At 39.6% G+C, this 17,249-nt stretch overlaps 1 protein-coding gene across 1 annotated transcript in view; it reads left to right on the top strand.

Annotated features, from left to right (window-relative positions):
* Nucleotides 1-4,834: 4,834 nt before the first annotated feature.
* The window catches only part of THOC1 (THO complex subunit 1), a 50,563-nt gene continuing 38,148 nt past the window's right edge, over nt 4,835-17,249 (top strand). The window contains exons 1-7 of the mRNA XM_059039966.2: nt 4,835-4,928; nt 6,810-6,883; nt 6,977-7,037; nt 8,286-8,352; nt 11,129-11,247; nt 11,708-11,756; nt 12,173-12,268. Coding sequence (XP_058895949.1) covers nt 4,875-4,928; nt 6,810-6,883; nt 6,977-7,037; nt 8,286-8,352; nt 11,129-11,247; nt 11,708-11,756; nt 12,173-12,268 — 520 coding nt within the window. The 5' untranslated portion in view covers nt 4,835-4,874. The remainder of the gene's footprint in view (nt 4,929-6,809; nt 6,884-6,976; nt 7,038-8,285; nt 8,353-11,128; nt 11,248-11,707; nt 11,757-12,172; nt 12,269-17,249) is intronic.

Below are 17,249 nucleotides of genomic sequence, written 5' to 3'. Positions count from 1 at the left end.
ACAAGAAGTTTGGCCTGACATCTCCCCACTGGCAAAGTCAAACCTTTCCTGGAGCTGCACTTCACTTCTTCCCTCTCTCTTTCCACAGGTGGCAGCCCTGCACTGTGGTCTGCAGGCTCTCACTGCCTGCTCCCTCCCTAATAAATCTCTTGCACATCTAATCAAATGTTGGCATCTGCTTTTTGGTAGACCCAAACTAACACAATCAGGACTTGCAGAAGCAAACCCCAAGGGGAGAATTTGTGAATAAATGATTAAGGTGCTCTCAGGAGAAACCAGTAAGGGAGAGAAACAGGATAGGAAAGGGAAACAAGCCAAGTGATGTGTCAATTTCAGTCAAAATCTCTGCCTAACCTCTCAGGGAAGCTGGGCTTACCAGGTTAAGAATCACCTACTAGGGCTTCCCTGGTGGCGCAGTGGTTGAGAATCCGCCTGCCGATGCAGGGGACACGGGTTCGTGCCCCGGTCCGGGAAGATCCCACATGCCGTGGAGCAGTTGGGCCTGTGAGCCATGGCCGCTGAGCCTGCGTGTCCGGAGCCTGTGCTCCGCAACGGGAGAGGCCACAACACTGAGAGGCCCGAGTACCAAAGAATCACCTACTATTCAATTTCTAAACTTAAATTATGTTCATCTACATGGTCCAATCAAGCTCACCAAACAGGATTTCACAACGTATACTAATGATATATACAGTACCTACAATAAAATAAAATAATAATACTGCATATATAATCCAATAATATTGTTCTTGTGCCTAGCAAATAGTAGGCACTCAATAAATACATACTGAATGAATGGCACAATATTTACAATATAAAATGCTTGAAAATTGCCACCACCCTATAAAAAGGACAGTACCCACACAGTTTTCATGCAATTTCTCTTTTTCCACAAAAATGTAACTCCCAAAATAGACACAAAGTGCCAACCAAACCTCTTCCATTCTTCTTCTCAGCGACATTCCTCTCCCAATGCAGGAGTCTCACTCTTTTTGCTCAACTTTGCCTCTCAAACATTCCCTGTCAATATAATTCTTTCAATCCACTTAAATTACTTAGGGAGAGGAAGGGAAAGAGGGCTAGGGCCCAGAACCCAAACTGGCAAAGGCTGCAATACAACATGCTAACGCAGTTGACTTGTGAGCATGGAACAAAGTTTCCTTGGCCTGGGCTAGAGGATAAAGACCAGAACGAAAGCAGACTAAGCTGCCTCCCTGGTCCTTTTCTCCTAGATCTCACCACACCAATGATAACTTGAATCCAAATGAGACATACCAAGGAAAAGAAGAGGAATAAAGATGTGAATGCTTAGAATCCATCCAAACGATCCATCCCAGAATTTCCCATGGAGGTGTTTCCTAACAGAGAGGCATTCCCTGGTCCATCTTACCTCACTAGCATATAAGGAAGAAGAGGTGCTCAATAAACGTAAGTGAGGAATTTACATGTTATTGGATGTCTGCCCTTGGAATGTTATTATTACACACTTCTTTTAAAACTTATGTTATTAATGACAATATGATCCTCATCCTTATCTAATTATAAGGAAATAATTTATGAGCCATTAACTAGGCCCACGGATTCGTAAAGATTCATGAGTTAAGACTCAAGAAAAATATAGGCTTTGGGATTACAGCTAAGGGTTCAAATCCCAAACCTAGCTTTCTCTAGCCATGTGACCTAGGACAGATGAGCCTGTTTCCTCACTGATGTGTATAACTATGTACAATGTTGTTGTAAGGAGTAGGAATAATACAAGAAAAGTGTCTGGCTCATAGGAGGTACTCAATAAAACTTGACTATTACGACAGCATGACAGTGTAGAGCTAAAAAATTGAAATCAAAATCCATGGGTAGTCTCATGTTGCCAGTTACCTCTATCAAGAACCTCTATCAAGCAAACTCTTTGAGTTTGCTTCCTCGTGTAAAATGAGCATAATTGCTGTTACTCATCTCAAAATATCATTTAAAGGATCAAATGTCTTACTACACATTAAGTGCTTTAGGAATTATAAGGCATTTATTAACATGATCTAAATGCTAACACATTTCTATGGTAGTGAGTTTTGTTTTGTTTTGTTTTTTGCAGTATGTGGGCCTCTCACTGTTGTGGCTTCTCCCGTTGCGGAGCACAGGCTCCGGACACGCAGGCTCAGCGGCCATGGCTCACGGGCCCAGCCGCTCCGCGGCATGTGGGATCTTCCCAGACCGTGGCACGAACCCATGCCCCCTGCATCAGCAGGCGGACTCTCAACCACTGCGCCACCAGTGAAGCCCTGGTAGTGGGTTTTGATGGACAACTTTTTAAAATGCATCACCTACTTCCTTGCCTTATTGAATATCACTTCACCTTGAGATCTCAAGATCATACTGATGGCTGTGACGTTTTTGCCCTTAAGTTATCTAGCATCAGACTGCTGTTTTTACATAGATTTTTTTCTTAACTTGTGGTAAAGTATAAATAAAATTTAGCATTTTAACCATTTTTAAAAAAAATAAATTTATTTATTTATTTATCTTTGGCTGAGTTGGGTCTTCGTTGCGGCGCGCAGGCCTCTCATCGAGGTGGCCTCCCTTGCTGCGGAGCACAGGCTCCAGGCACGCGAGCTTCAGTAGTTGTGGCCTGTGGGCTCTACAGCGCAGGCTCAGTAGTTGTGGCGCACGGGCCCAGCTGCTCTGCAGCATGTGGGATCTTCCTGGCCCAGGGCTTGAACCCGTGTCCCCTGCATTGGCAGGCAGATTCCCAACCGCTGCGTCACCAGGGAAGCCCCATTTTAACCATTTTTAAGTGTACAATTCAATGCCATTAAGTACACTTACAGTGCTGTGCAAACGCCACCCATATCCATCTCCTGAACTTTTTCATCGTCCCAATCTGAAATCTGTACACATTAAACAGTAACTCCCCATTATCCCCTGATATTTGCTGCTTTTTTTCCCCTGTTTATCTGGCGTTTGTTCACTCATTAGCAACAACAGCTCATTTGTCTCCTTCCCACAAAATATACTGCTGGCTATAACTTGGGAGGAACTGCAAATTCCATTTTTAAACCAGTAACACTCTTTGGCATGAAACACAAATACAATCTGGTTCCAACCCGGTTTTTCAACTCTATTTCTATTCAGAATCCAAAGTTTAAGTCAAAGTCAACAGCTACCTTTCACTGTGCTTTCTTCTTTCCACACCTCTGCTCACACCTTCTTCACCCTTTGGAATGTCTTTCCTATTCACCCCTTCACACTCTGACCTGTCTATTGGAATCCTTCAGGGTCCAGCTCTATTCTCTCTTTTCCACAAAGTCTCCTTTACCACCTCATATGGTCCCTCTCTCCTTTGATCTCTTATAGCAGCTATGATGCAAATTACTCGTGATCAAAATTGTACACTGCAGTTGTTTCATTTATGTCGACCTAAGCTCCTCAAAAGAGCAAGTAAGCCATATTATTTTGTTCATTCAATCATATGTCCATATATTTATTACTCATTCAACAAATACTGTCCACTGTGTACAAAGTGCCCAGCAAATGTGTGAATAAACACAATTCTAAGTCACTAGGCTTTGATGGATGAGTCAATAAACTCAAGCTCTTCTTCTGTTTGGATTTTGTAAAAAATAATTTTATTTACCTCTTGGGTCTTAGTTGTGCTCCACACAGTTAATAATCATCTATAGTATAATAATAATCCTAATACATCAGCTACCTATTAAATCAGTTAAAACCTGTTTATTTTGGCAATTTGGAAATTTACGTTGCACAATCAAACCTGAATGATTCTGTTGATTCTAAAAAACCTGCAACGCTCCAGGTAGCCAGCACTGTTCACAATTCCCACTTAGGGACAAGACTATGCAAAGCTGTCTTTTTGTTAGTGTCCTGTATTGTTGCTGGATATCAACGAAGGGAACAAGGTAAAGCGCGCCTAGCTTTCTTCATTTAGGTACACGTGGAGGTGAATAAGAGCTGGTAGAAAGTGTTTGGGTCAATGCTTCTTCACCCACAGCATAATTCCAACTGAAAAGTTACTGCCACTTGGCTTCTCATTGGCCAAGCCTCTCTCATTGGACAAGGGAGGAAACTGCTGAGAAGACAAGATTTTGCAGCTGGTGCCTCCAACCCTTCACCCGGCGCCACCCGCTATCCAATCAGCGCCGAGTACTGCATTCCTCCAAGATCTTCCTCTTTCAGTATAGCCCTCTATGTGCCAGCTAAGTTAACTAATCCCCAAACATTCATAATAATACTTGCATTGCTATACAAGCCACACGCGCATTCATGATTTCATTGACGCTCCTCCACAGCCCAAGGATATAAGCATTATTTCTATTCCTCATTAGAGGAGGTTGCTCCTGAGCTACAGGGCCCATGAACTGTAGGGCGGAAACGCAAATCCGGAGCTGGGACCACTCCTCGAAAAGGACTTTGGTCCGGCGGTGCACGGCCACTGCCGACACTTCCCCAGCCTGGAGCTTTCCCGGATGACCCACCTGCCTTGGATTCTCGAGCGGCGGTTACCTTCCCTCGCGGCCCATTGAGCCGTAACCAGCCGCCTTTCACCAGGCTTCCCCAAACCAGGAAAACCACCGCCAAAGGGCGCGTCCCGGCCTGCAACCCGCAGCGCTTACAGGACAAGGCCACACATCTACCGTCACCCCAAGGGTTACCCACGAACCCGGATCGGGCATTGAGAGGCTGACTCCGGCTCCCAGCGCCCGCCCGTCCTCGATCACCACAGAAGCTCCCATCCCCCACCAGTCCCGCCCCTGCGCTCACAGGCCGCTCTAGCAGCGTACGGAGCCGGCAATCTCTTCGCTCCCGCCCTGACGTCATCGGCGGGCGCCGCGGCGCGGCGGCGGGCACGCGCGGCCGAGAAGATGTCTCCTACGCCGCCGCTCTTCAGTTTGCCCGAAGCGCGGACGCGGTTTACGGTGAGCGGAAGGCGGGTGGGTGCGGCCCTGGCTCAGCGCTATTTTCTGCCCTCCTCTCCCTGAAACTACTCAAATTTTGCTCTGAGGTAAAGCAGGGACAGAGGCGTGTGCGCCGTGGCGACGGGCTCCCGGCCTCGTCGTGGGCTGAGAAGTGGCAAAGGCGCATTACCTGTCTCTTCCGCGCGTCCTCTTTGGTCCGCCTCCACCTTCCCGCCGGCGGTCCCAGGACCACGCATTCTGGGCGTGTCTGCGCCCTGAGTGGAGGGGTGACCCGCAGACTACCTCTGTTCGGGTCCAGCTCCTTTGCAGTGCTCTCTCAGCTGGGCAGGTGTCTCCAGAACTTGAAGGGGGAGGGCGGGACTGACTTTAGCCCAGAGAACCCGCTCCCGCCCCGCCTCCTAAGTTGCCAGGTGGTTGTGCTGGCCGCGTATTCACCACCCTTTAACCCTCCGTATCTCATTCCTAAGAGATCGATGAAGAAGGTCCTAAGTGGGACAGGACAAACAGGTCAGCTTGGGAAGGGTTGTCAGCTGTCATTTTATTCTTACACATTGGGGAACAGTAGTTTAAGCATGTGGGAAACACTTTACAGAGCGTTTTCATGTTAGCTTGTTTAACTCTTAGAATAGCACTGTAAGGAGGCTGTTTTATTATCCCTGGTAGATGAGATAGAAACTGAGACAGCCTCCCCCCACTCCAAAAGTTAAATGATTTACTTTACTGTTTTCTCTGACTTAAGATTCAGTATTCTTTTTATGTTGCCCATCACTAAATTGCTTGACTGTATTTGTCCCTAGTGCTCTGAAATTCTGCCAGTAGTAAGTGTTAGGAATATCCAAGGTTATATTAGTCCTGGAGGGGACCATTTAATGGGAGCTCATCTAGCCCAGTGCTTCTCAAGCTTGAGCATGGGGTGGGATCTCCTGGAGATCTTGTTAAATGTAGATTCTGGTTCAGTAGGTCTGGAATGGGGCCTGAGATTCTGCATTTCTAACAAGTTCTCAGGTGATGCCACTGCTGCTGTTGGTAGTAAGGATCTACAACCCTCATATTTAACTCGTGAGGAAAACGAAGCACAGAGGTAAGGGGGTATGGGCCAAGATTACACAACCTATTCACAGGCAGAGTCAGGAATGGGCTTTTCCAGTATAAATGTAACTCCTGTGAGGTAACATTGATTTTCCAAGTGTATGTGAATTTTCACAGAATGAATGACTTGGCAATATTTTTGTCTTTCAATTATGACTACTTTAAGACAACCAGCAGGTTTACTACTTTAAGACAATCAGTGTTTACTTGGCGTCAGGGACTGTGGGACTGTGCTGTGCAAACTACCTAGACGAGGTAGGACTTTTTTTTTTTTGAGGTAGGACTTTTGATGGGTCTTGAAGAATGGATAGAATTTGCGTGAGCATGTGGGAGGAATAATGGGAATGAATACAGAGTGAGCTTGATAGAAAATGATGGGAAAATGGCTAGACCCTAGTAGAGAGTATGTGTTAGGGGGTACTGGGAAATGAGGTTGCATAGCTTGAGTGGGATAACATTATCAAGGACATTTCAAGGAAGCTATGAAATAAGGAGCCACTTAAGAGTTTTTTTTTTAAAAGCAGGATACTCTCATGAATGGGATATTTTAAGAGAAAGGAGGAGGGAAGACCTGGAATGAGAAAGTCAGCTGGGGAGCTCTTGCAAGGCTTAAAGTGATGAGTCTATATCAGTGAGTGGCATTTGAATAAGAATTACTGATAGAATGACTCATAGGTAATTTTTCCCAGGTGTAAACATTTTTTAGTTAGACATACTATTGAGGAGTGATATGTTTTTCAGTAAATAATAAGCAGAAATCTTTCCACTTATTTGCTATTTTTATTTTTCTAGAAATCTACCAGAGAGGCCCTGAACAACAAAAATATCAAGCCCTTGTTGAATACCTTCAGCCAGTTACCTGGAAGGTAAGGCGTTGATATCCATGAAATAGGCTCACTGAAATCTTTATACTTACCCTGAGCTGCTTTAAAAATGCAGGTGTTTTTTGTTTTTAATAGTGAAAATGAAAAAAAATGTACCCTTGACCAAGCTTTTAGAGGTGTTCTAGAAGAAGAAATTGTAAGTATGTTTTTCCTTTATTTATTGTTAGAATTTTGCTGGCAAATTAATATTATTTTAAAATTTGCTTTTATCCTTAGAATAGATATTTAAACATGACTATTTTTTCTAGAGTGAACTTGCTACTTTGTGAAACCTAACTTGGTCATAGTTAGTATAGGAGCTGTGTAAGGATTAAGGGTTTTAATAACACAGTTTGACTTGTTTAAGGGTTTGGTTTAATAAATGAGTAGAGCCCTCTGCAAGTGAATATGTATAAGAAAAGTTGATAAGAGGTCTTCCTGAGCAAAAACTAGAATTTGAAGGTGAGCCCTCTCGCTTTGCTGTATAAACAGTGACACATCTTGTAGTGGCATAAAAGGTCTAGTCCAAGGATGTTCAGCATAGGAGCTGGGATTCCATGCCCTCATTTTCCTATGGCATCCCCTTATCAGTTCACCTGCAAAAAATAACAAGAGCCTTTCCAACTTCAGTAGAGAAATTTAATCTAAACATGAAAAATCTGAATTTATTTACCATTAGAGGAGCACCCAAATGAAAGCAAAAGTTTCAGTAGTTTATTCTTGGTTTAGCAAAGCTTAGATCTCAAGAAGTTAGACCCTTTTCCCGTGGCCATAAAACAGTGTCCCTTTCTTTTGGACAATTCTATGTCAAATTCATTCGTTCCTCTTCTTCAGACCTAGTCACTTACCTGTTGTCAGGCATTGGGCAAGTTACTTTGCTTTTCTGAGCCTCAATTTCATTTGTAAGAGGGGAAATACCATTTTTTCATGGTGGTTGTGTAAAACACCACTTAATGTACAGTCAATAAATGCTGGATTTTATGATGTTATCAAACCTAAGCACCACCTCTCTTCTATTAAAACCCTCCCTCAGACATATTGGTGCACCAGTACAATTAATTCCCCTGGCCCTGCCTTTGTCCTGTGCCATTGAGTGAGTTATGGCCTCAGCACATGTGTAGTTGATTAGTTTACAGCCTTAATCATGCTAATGTAACGATCTTCCTAAGACTTGGATTTTAAGTGAATCACCTGCTGTTTAATTATTTGATATACTTCTACAGTTAGCGTTATTACTGTTCATTTTTTAAATTTTTATCTTAGAAAGTAATCTTATCTTCTGTGAGAAATATCTTTATCCAGTGTTTGTGATAATCAATTTAATGTCAGAGGATATGTTTTTCTTATTATCAAATTAGTCTAAAGTCTGGCTCCTAAATTAAGTTGTTTTCTCCTTTGTTGGTAGATAAATCATTCATCATGTGAAAACGTTTTAGCTATTATTTCTCTTGCTATTGGGGGAGTTACTGAGGGTAAGTATGGGTTTGTTTTGTTTTTTTTTAAAGCAATCTTGGGCATGAAATGTTTTATTTAAAACTTATTCTCCCCATATCTCTCTACCTAATTGATTTTGTTCATTTTTAAAATTCTGCCTACCCCCTTTCCCAAGAAGTCCCATGGAAATTAGCTCACAGGTATTTCTTGTCACTAGTGTATACAGTGCACACTTTGGCACTTTCTTTGTTCTCCACTTGTTCTGTTCATCAGGTGAATATTTATTGAGCATCTACTATGTGCCTGGTACTGAGCTAGGACTTGGGAGATTCAGTGGTAAATAAAACATATTCGCTGCCTGTAAGGAGCCTAGTGGCTAATGGAGGAAACACGTCTAAATGTCTTACTCGGCGGGGGGTGAAATAGGAATGAAATAGGAATGAAGTATGGTTGAAGTGATTCTCTAAACTTCTGAGTCTGAAGGAATCAGGATGGTCTTAGGAAACTGTAACGTAAGAGCTGGGATGTGAGGGATGAGTAATTTGTCAGGCAGAAACAGAAGGATATAGCTATATAAAGACCTAGTTCAGCATGACTAAAAAAACATGGAGCAGAATGGTGAGAGGATGATGAGAATGGTGAAGAAAAGAAGCAGGAGGGGTAGGTTAGGGCCATTTGTAAAGGGCTTTGTGTGCCATGCTAAAGAGGACCTATGGAAGAGCCATTGGATTGGGAGAAACTGCTGGCAGGAAAACTAGGTAGAGGACAATTAAAATGGGGCAGTAGCAGTAGGGGATAGAGAGAGACTTTTATTTATTTATTTTTATTTATTTATATTTGGCTGCGTTGGGTCTTTGTTGCTACGCATGGGCTTTTCTCTAGTTGTGGAGAGCGGGGGCTACTCTTCGTTGCAGTGCACAGGCTTCTCATCGCAGTGGCTTCTCTTGTTGCGGAGCCCGGGCTCCAGGCACACAGGCTTCAGTAGTTGTGGCACGCGGGCTTAGTTGCTCTGCATCATGTGGGATCTTCCTGGACCAGGACTCGAACCCATGTCCCCTGCATTGGCAGGTGGATTATTAACCACTGCACCACCAGGGAAGCCCCTCAAATGAGATTGCCAGGCTTTAGCTTTGTTTTACTGAATCAGAATCTTTGAGAGTGGAATTTAGGTAATTCTATAGTTATTAATGTGAGTTAACTTTTGCCAAACTATACTTCTGCTAAGGGCAGGGAGTATGTCTCTCAAATCTCTTGGATATACAGGACACAAAAGTATCACAAATCTATGTGTTAAAGGACTTTAGAGGTCATATGGTCCAATCTTGTCTCTGGCCTATCCTGTCTTCCCTCAGTAAAGTCCTTGACAGGTGGTCATCCAGCCTCTACTCCCATTGATGGAGCTCACTATTTGATTTATGTTAGATAGTTCTGATGGTGCGATTTCCTTTGTATTGAGTTGAAATTTGCTGCTTTATGCCTTCCTGGTTCTAGGCAGTATCCCTTGCATCACATTCCAGATATGATTTTACCAGTGCAGAGTAGAGCTGGAAATACTACTTCCTGTTTCTGAACATACTGTGTTAGTGCAGTATTTTGGTCTAATAGTACCCACTCAGTACTTTTTTTTTTTTTTTTTTACTTATCATGTTGAAGTGGCTACTTTTCCTAAACACTTAACAAGTGTTAGTATCTATTACGTAAAAATAGAAAGAAGAATGAGCAGGAAGGTAAAAGTATTTTTAGCTAGCCTAGATGACCTTAAAGTCTTTAATTTATTGCTTTACTTTAGTAAAATTGAATTTAGAAATAAACAACTTTTTATTTTACCCTTTTTTCCCTTGAAACAATGGTATTATTGTAAAAGTTTAATGAGTTGAAATCAGTATCAAATCTTTTTTTGTTGTTTTTTGTTTTTTTTTAGAAACAAATATTTATTTTGCCACTTCAGAAGGCTTTTGAAAGCTTTAGGAAAAGTGGAAGAACAGAATTTTCAATTTGAAGTTCATTTATCCTTTTTTTTTCTGACATCTTTATTGGAGTATAATTGCTTTACAGTGATGTTTTGTTATCTTTTTTGAAGTAGTTTTCAAATCACAGACAACTTAAATTTTAGCAATAGTACAGAACATTTGGAAATGAGAAGGGAACATACTAGTCCTAATTCTTCTACTTTAAATAAAACTACCATTTATTTTGGTATATGGTTTTAGTTTCTCTGGTCTTTTTAAAAGATTTTATTGTGATAACCATAATACCCATACAGTTTTGAACCCTGCCTTTTTCACTTGACATTATATCATAAACATTTTCCAAGTTATTATAGTCGTCATAACCATCGTTTTTAATTGGCTGCATTATATTCTTTTGAATAGCTTAGTGGTGAAGAAAACAGACTGTGGAGCCAGACTGCCTGGGTTCGTATCCCAGCTCTACCACTTACTGGCTCTATGATCTTGGGCAAGTTATTTAACTTCTCTGTGTCTCAGTTTTCCCATTCTATAAACTGGAGATAATATTATCTACCTCATAGGGTTATAAGGATTACATGTGTTAGTATATGTAAAGCACTTAGTGTGCCTGACATATAGTAAATGCTCTAGAAGTGTTATCAAGAATGATTATCATCATCACATACCAAAACTTACTTAAGTATATCCTGTTTGGGGACTTTAGGTTGCTTCTGTTTCTTGTCTTTCACAGCCTTGTTAGGATTGACAAAGTATACCTTTAATATTTTCTTCAAAATTATTTTGCATGGGCTGTTTTACTCAACAGTATTTTAAACTTTTTAATTGGCTTGTGCTCCACTTGAAGGTATTTGTACAGCATCTACACCTTTTGTATTGTTGGGAGATGTTTTGGATTGCCTTCCTTTGGATCAGTGTGACACAATATTCACTTTTGTGGAAAAAAATGTTGCTACTTGGAAATCAGTAAGTGCTTTAGTTTCTTTTTCTGCTAATATTATCTTTCTATAGATCCAGAGTTCTGAGGGTAGTTTTTGTTGTTTTTTGTTTGGTTTTTGCTTATATTTCTAATATTGCTGATTGCCAAAAAGTTTGTCCCTATGAGAATTATCTATTCTACTCTCTTGGAAAAGCCAAGTAAAAGTCATATGGAGAAAAAAAATGGAAGTACAAAATTTGAGTAGATACAATTAACTTGAAAACACCCACTTTTACATGTTTAAAAGTTACTTAGAATCGTGTTTTGTTATATACTTGAAAATATTTTTATTTCATTAAAAATGTTATTTGCTTGAAAAAAGTGAAAGTGGCATAGTAGATTCTCAGTGCATAGTAGTGTTCTTTAAAGTTTTACTTCCTGTGACTTATTATTGAAGGATGTGCAACAACTTCAGAACAATAGTAATAATTTCTGTCTTAATTTCAGAATACATTCTATTCTGCTGGGAAAAATTATTTACTACGTATGTGCAATGGTAAGTAATTCAACAGTAAATGATTGTTTTTTAAAAAGTAAATGTGGCCAGGAAAACAGGTGGTGGAATTAAACACAAGTGGTAAAATTTTTAAAGTAGATTGTATCTTCATTTTTAAATAGCAGTCTGACTTATTAAAACTGATCATTTGCTTTAAATTAAACTACTCCTGTTCTGGGTATAAACTTAATGAAAACAAAAAATTCAGTAAAGCTTGTCTTACCCATGCTAAACTTGTTTAGTTTTATTCCTAATTTTCTAGAGCTTTTTTTGTGACAAAAATAGTTTCTACCCCCATTTTGAGAACTACTGCTTTAGGAAAATATTTTTGACAAACTGGTTAAGAAAGTTGGGTATGGTTGTAATAAACATAGAATGATCTCACCTGTGTAACCTTCATTTCCATGTGTTGTTAGATCTCTTACGAAGATTATCAAAATCCCAGAATACAGTCTTCTGTGGACGAATTCAGCTCTTTTTGGCCAGACTTTTCCCTTTATCTGAGAAGTCAGGTAAGCTTTTGTACATAAAATGCTTTGCAGGAAAATCTTTACCAGATTAGAATCCACCATGATGATAAAAAAGAAAAATGGTTCTAAAAAGTTGAGAACATAGGAAATTGCCACTTTGTTTTACTTATAAGTAGTTATACCTGTCCCAGTGTGTAATACAGGTAACCCTTAAATAAAGTCATTGATTCCTTTTTTTCTATATCTGCAAGCCTGTTTATTTGTTTCTCTTTTAAAATATTTATTTATTCATTTATTTATTTATTTTGGCTGCGCCAGGTCTTAGTTGCAGCACACGGGATCTTCGTTATGGCATGCAGGATCTTTAGTTGCAGCATGCAGACTTCTTAGTTGCAGCATGCAACTCCCAGTTGTGGCATGCATGCAGGATCTAGTTCCCCAACCAGGGATCAAACCTCGGCCCCCTGCATTGGGAGCGCAGAGTCTTACTCCCTGGACCACCAGGGAAGTCCCTAAAGTTATTGATTCTTTAAGTTCAAAGTTTATTAATAATAATGTGCAGTTGAATCACACTGAAATATGTAGCTGTGAATCATGTTTTTATTTCATTTCCTAACGTATGCCTATTTTTCTGTTTCCATTTTTTCCTTCAGTCACTACTGTTCAGCCACATTGACTTTGTTCATTTCTTTTATCATTTATTATTGTGAAATATAATGGTAATATGAAAAGTGCATAAAGTAAATATAGTATAATAATTATGAAGCAAATACTTGTGTAACCACTGTCCAGGTCCAGAAATGGAACATTGCCCACCACAAGGCCCTCTAGAGCCCACCACAATCTGTTCAAATATGCCAGATTTTAATATCTCTTTGCTTCAGTCTTCCCTTCCTTAATATCAGGCTAATATACCACCTACTTCATTTGTTGTTGTAAGGATTAAATGAATTAAAATATGTGAAGAGCTTACAACAGTTCCTGCATGTGGTAAGACCTATAGTATATGTTAGCAGTTGTTTTACATGTGGTTTTCTTTTTGTCCTGCTAGATCTATGTTTTTTTCTTTCCTCTTATTTAATGTGGTCAGGATTAATTTTGATTTATCAGTGTTTTTACCACTTGTATTTCTGACTTTCTGTCTGTTTCCCCCTTTAGACTTTAGTGCAGATTTGTGTTTTCTTCGAAAATCTTTATTTCTTTACTCTTGAAGAATGGTTTCAATAGATAGAAGATTGTAGGTTGGCACTGGATATAGGATTTCATTTAGTGGGAGATAATCATTACTTTGCCTTCTAGCTTCTGTAGATAAGGCAAATGTCAGTCTAACTCCTTTGAAGATAACCTAGTTTTTTTTTCTATCTGCTCTTAAGGTTTTATTTTTCTTTGGGTTTTTTGTTTGTTATTTGTTTGGGTTTTTTGTTTCTTTTTCAGTTTTATATGATGTATCTAAGCATGGATTTTTAAAATTTATCATTCTTCAGATTTGTGGGCATCTCAAATTTATGGATTGGTTGTCCTTCATCCAGTTTGTAAAAATTTAAGCTGTTATTTCTTCAAATATTATATATGCTTCTTTCTCTTTTTCTCTTTATGGAACTCTAGTAGACATCCTATATATTCTCACTGTATCCTCTGTCTCTTACTCTTTCTACATTTTTCATCTCTTTGTCGCTCTCCATCACATTCTGCACAATTTCTTTAGAAATGTTTTCCAGTTCACTACTTCTCTCTTCAGCTCTGAATAATCTGCTAAGTGAGTTCTTAATTTCAGTAATCATATTTTTTCATTTCTAGAAAGTCTTTTTTAAGTCTGCTGTGTCACTTTTTTAGTTTCTTATTCCCTGCTGATATTTTCAAACTTGTTTGTTAATTTTCTAACCAGGGTAAGCATTGTTATTTTTATGTGTCTGATAATTCCAGTGTCTTAAGTCTTTGTGGGTATGTCTCTAGTGTCTGTTTCTACTGTTTCTGACTCATTTTGTCTTACCCCTTTGTGTTTCTGGTTAGTGTTTGATGTTATATTTGAGAAGATATTTGAGGGAATAATTTTGAGGCCTAGGTTAGATACCTTTCTCCAGATAAGAGTTTTCATTACTCCTACCAGGCACCCTTAGAAGGGTGCTACTACTAGTCCAAGATTACCTTAATCTAGCCCAGCTCCAGGCCTGTGATTCCTTAGATGATTGAGAAGACTTGGCACTGGACTGCAATTTGGTTCATTCCTACCTGAGGACATAGGTCCCAGTCTAGAAGAAGGTTGGGGTAGGATTTATTAGATTCCCCACCTTCCTTGGACTCAGAGATTTATTTTTATCATCCTCACTTCAGGAAGCTGCTAAAAGAGTAGCTCAGTTTTGCAGCCGATTCTTCCTGTTTGGCAGATATCCTCAAGACAAAAGTGGCTTTGAGTGCTGATGATGCATTGCTTATCTTTCTTGCCTTCTTGATTTTTGCCATATATTCCTCACTGAATGTCAGCTCTTTACTATTTTTAAGAAAACAATTTTTTGTTTCATTGCCTAAAACAATGCTGTGAACATGGTTTATGCTCTCAGTATTCATAGAATTAATGTAATTTATCCAAGTTTTCAGTTGTCCTTAGAGGGTTAATCTGAATTAATTAATTAGCCTTCCGTTACTGGAAGCTTAGCTTTTTATATTTTTTTAACAGCTTTATTGAGATGTAAATTCACACACCATACAATTCACCATTGAAAATGTACAGTTTACTGTTTTTTAGTATATTCACAGGGTTGTACAGTCATCGTTGCAGTCTAATTTTAGAACATTTTAACTTCTAAAAGGAACCCTGCACCCATTAACTGTCACTCTCCACTTATCTCCATCCTTACTCTGTCTCCCAGGCCCTAAACAACCATTAATCTACTTATTGGTCTCTATGGACTTTCCTATTCTGGACATTTTTAAAATGGAATAATAAAACATCTGGTCTTTTGTGACTGGCTTTTTTCTTTTTTTAACATCTTTATTGGAGTATAATTGCGTTACAATATTGTGTTAGTTTCTGCTGTATAACAAAGTGAATCAGCTATACGTATATGTATATCCCCATGTCCCCTCCCTCTTAAGCCTCCCTCCCACCCTCCCTATCCCACCCCTCTAGGTGGTCACAAAGTACTGAGCTGATCTCCCTGTGCTATGCAGCTGCTTCCCACTAGCTATCTATTTTACATTTGATAGTGTATATATGTCAGTGCTACTCACTCACTTCATGTGACTGGCTTTTTAAGCTTAGCTTAATACTTTCAAGGTTCATCTGTGTTGTATGTATCAGTAGGTCATTTCTTTTTATGGCTGAATGATATTCTCTATATGGATATACCACATTTTGTCCATTCGTTAGTTAATGGACATTTGAGTTGTTTCTGCTTTTTGGCTATTGTAAATAATGCTGCTGCGAACATTTGTGTACAAGTTTTATGTGGATATATGTTTTCACTTCTCTTGGCCGTATACATAGGATGGAATTGATGGGTCATATGGGAACTGTTTTAATTTCTCCTGGATAGATATCTAAGAGTAGAATTACTGGGTCATATGGTAACTGTATATTTAAGGTTTTTTTTAAATTGGAGTATAGTTGTTTTACAATGTTGTGTTAGTTTCTACTGTACAGCAAAGTGAAGTAGAGTTCCCTGCGCTATACAGCAGGTTTTCATTAGTTATCTATTTTATATGTATTAGTGTATATATGTCAATCCCAATCTCCCAATTCATCCCACCCAACCTTTTCCCCGCTTGGTGTCTATATGTTTGTTCTCTACATCTGTGTCTCTATTTCTGCCTTGCAAACTGGTTCATCTGTACCATTTCTCTAGATTCCACATATATGTGTTCACATAGGATATTTGTTTTTCTCTTTCTGACTTAACTTCACTCTGTATGACAGTCTCTGGGTCCATCCATGTCTCTACAAATGATGTATTTAAGTTCTTGAGGAACTACCAAACTGTTTCCCAAAGAGGCTGCATCATTTTATCATTGATGCAAGTGCGTTCCAGTTTCCCCACATCCTTGCTAACACTTACTGTTTTATTGTCTTTTTTATTATAGCCATCCTAGTGAGTGTAAAGTGGTATCTCATGGTTTTGGTTTGTATTTTTGTAATGACTAAAGATGTTAAGCATCATTTCATGTGGTTACTGGTCATTTGCATGTCTTCCTTAAAGAAATAGTCTATTAAGATTCTTTGCCCATTTTAAAAATTGGGTTATTTGTCTTTTTATTACTTAGTTGTACAAGTTCTTATTATATTCTGGATACTAGACCCTTATCGGATATATAATTTGTAAATATTTTCTCCCATTCTGTGGATTTCCTTTTCACTTGCTTTTCTTTTTCTTTTTTTTTAACATCTTTATTGGAGTATAACTTTTACAACGGTGTGTTAGTTTCTGCTTTACAACAAAGTGAATCAGTTATACATATACATACGTTCCCATATCTCTTCCCTCTTGCATCTCCCTCCCTCCCACCCTCCCTATCCCACCCCTCTAGGTGGTCACAAAGCACTGAGCTGATCTCCCTGTGCTATGCGGCTGCTTCCCACTAGCTATCTATTTTATATTTGGTAGTGTATATATGTCCATGCCACTCTCTCACTTCATCACAGCTTACCCTTCCCTCTCCCCATATCCTCAAGTCCATACTCTAGTAGGTCTCTGTTTTATTCCCATCCTACCCCTAGTCTCTTCATGACATTTTTTTCCTTAGATTCCATATATATGTGTTAGCATACGGTATCTGTTTCTCTCCTTCTGACTTACTTCACTCTGTATGACATACTCCAGGTCTGTCCACCTCATTACAAATAATTCAGTTTCATTTCTTTTTTTTTTTTTTTTTTTTTTTGTGGTATGCGGGCCTCTCACTGCTGTGGCCTCTCCTGTTGCGGAGCACAGGCTCCGGACGCACAGGCTCAGCGGCCATGGCTCACGGGCCTAGCCGCTCCGTGGCATGTGGGATCTTCCCGGACCGGGGCACGAACCCGTGTCCCCTG

The sequence above is a fragment of the Kogia breviceps genome, chromosome 15 (genome assembly GCF_026419965.1).
Source record: "Kogia breviceps isolate mKogBre1 chromosome 15, mKogBre1 haplotype 1, whole genome shotgun sequence".
Classification (NCBI taxonomy): Eukaryota; Metazoa; Chordata; class Mammalia; order Artiodactyla; family Physeteridae; genus Kogia; species Kogia breviceps.
Note: the sequence above shows the minus strand (reverse complement) of the source record. Positions and strands in the feature narration are given on the sequence as shown.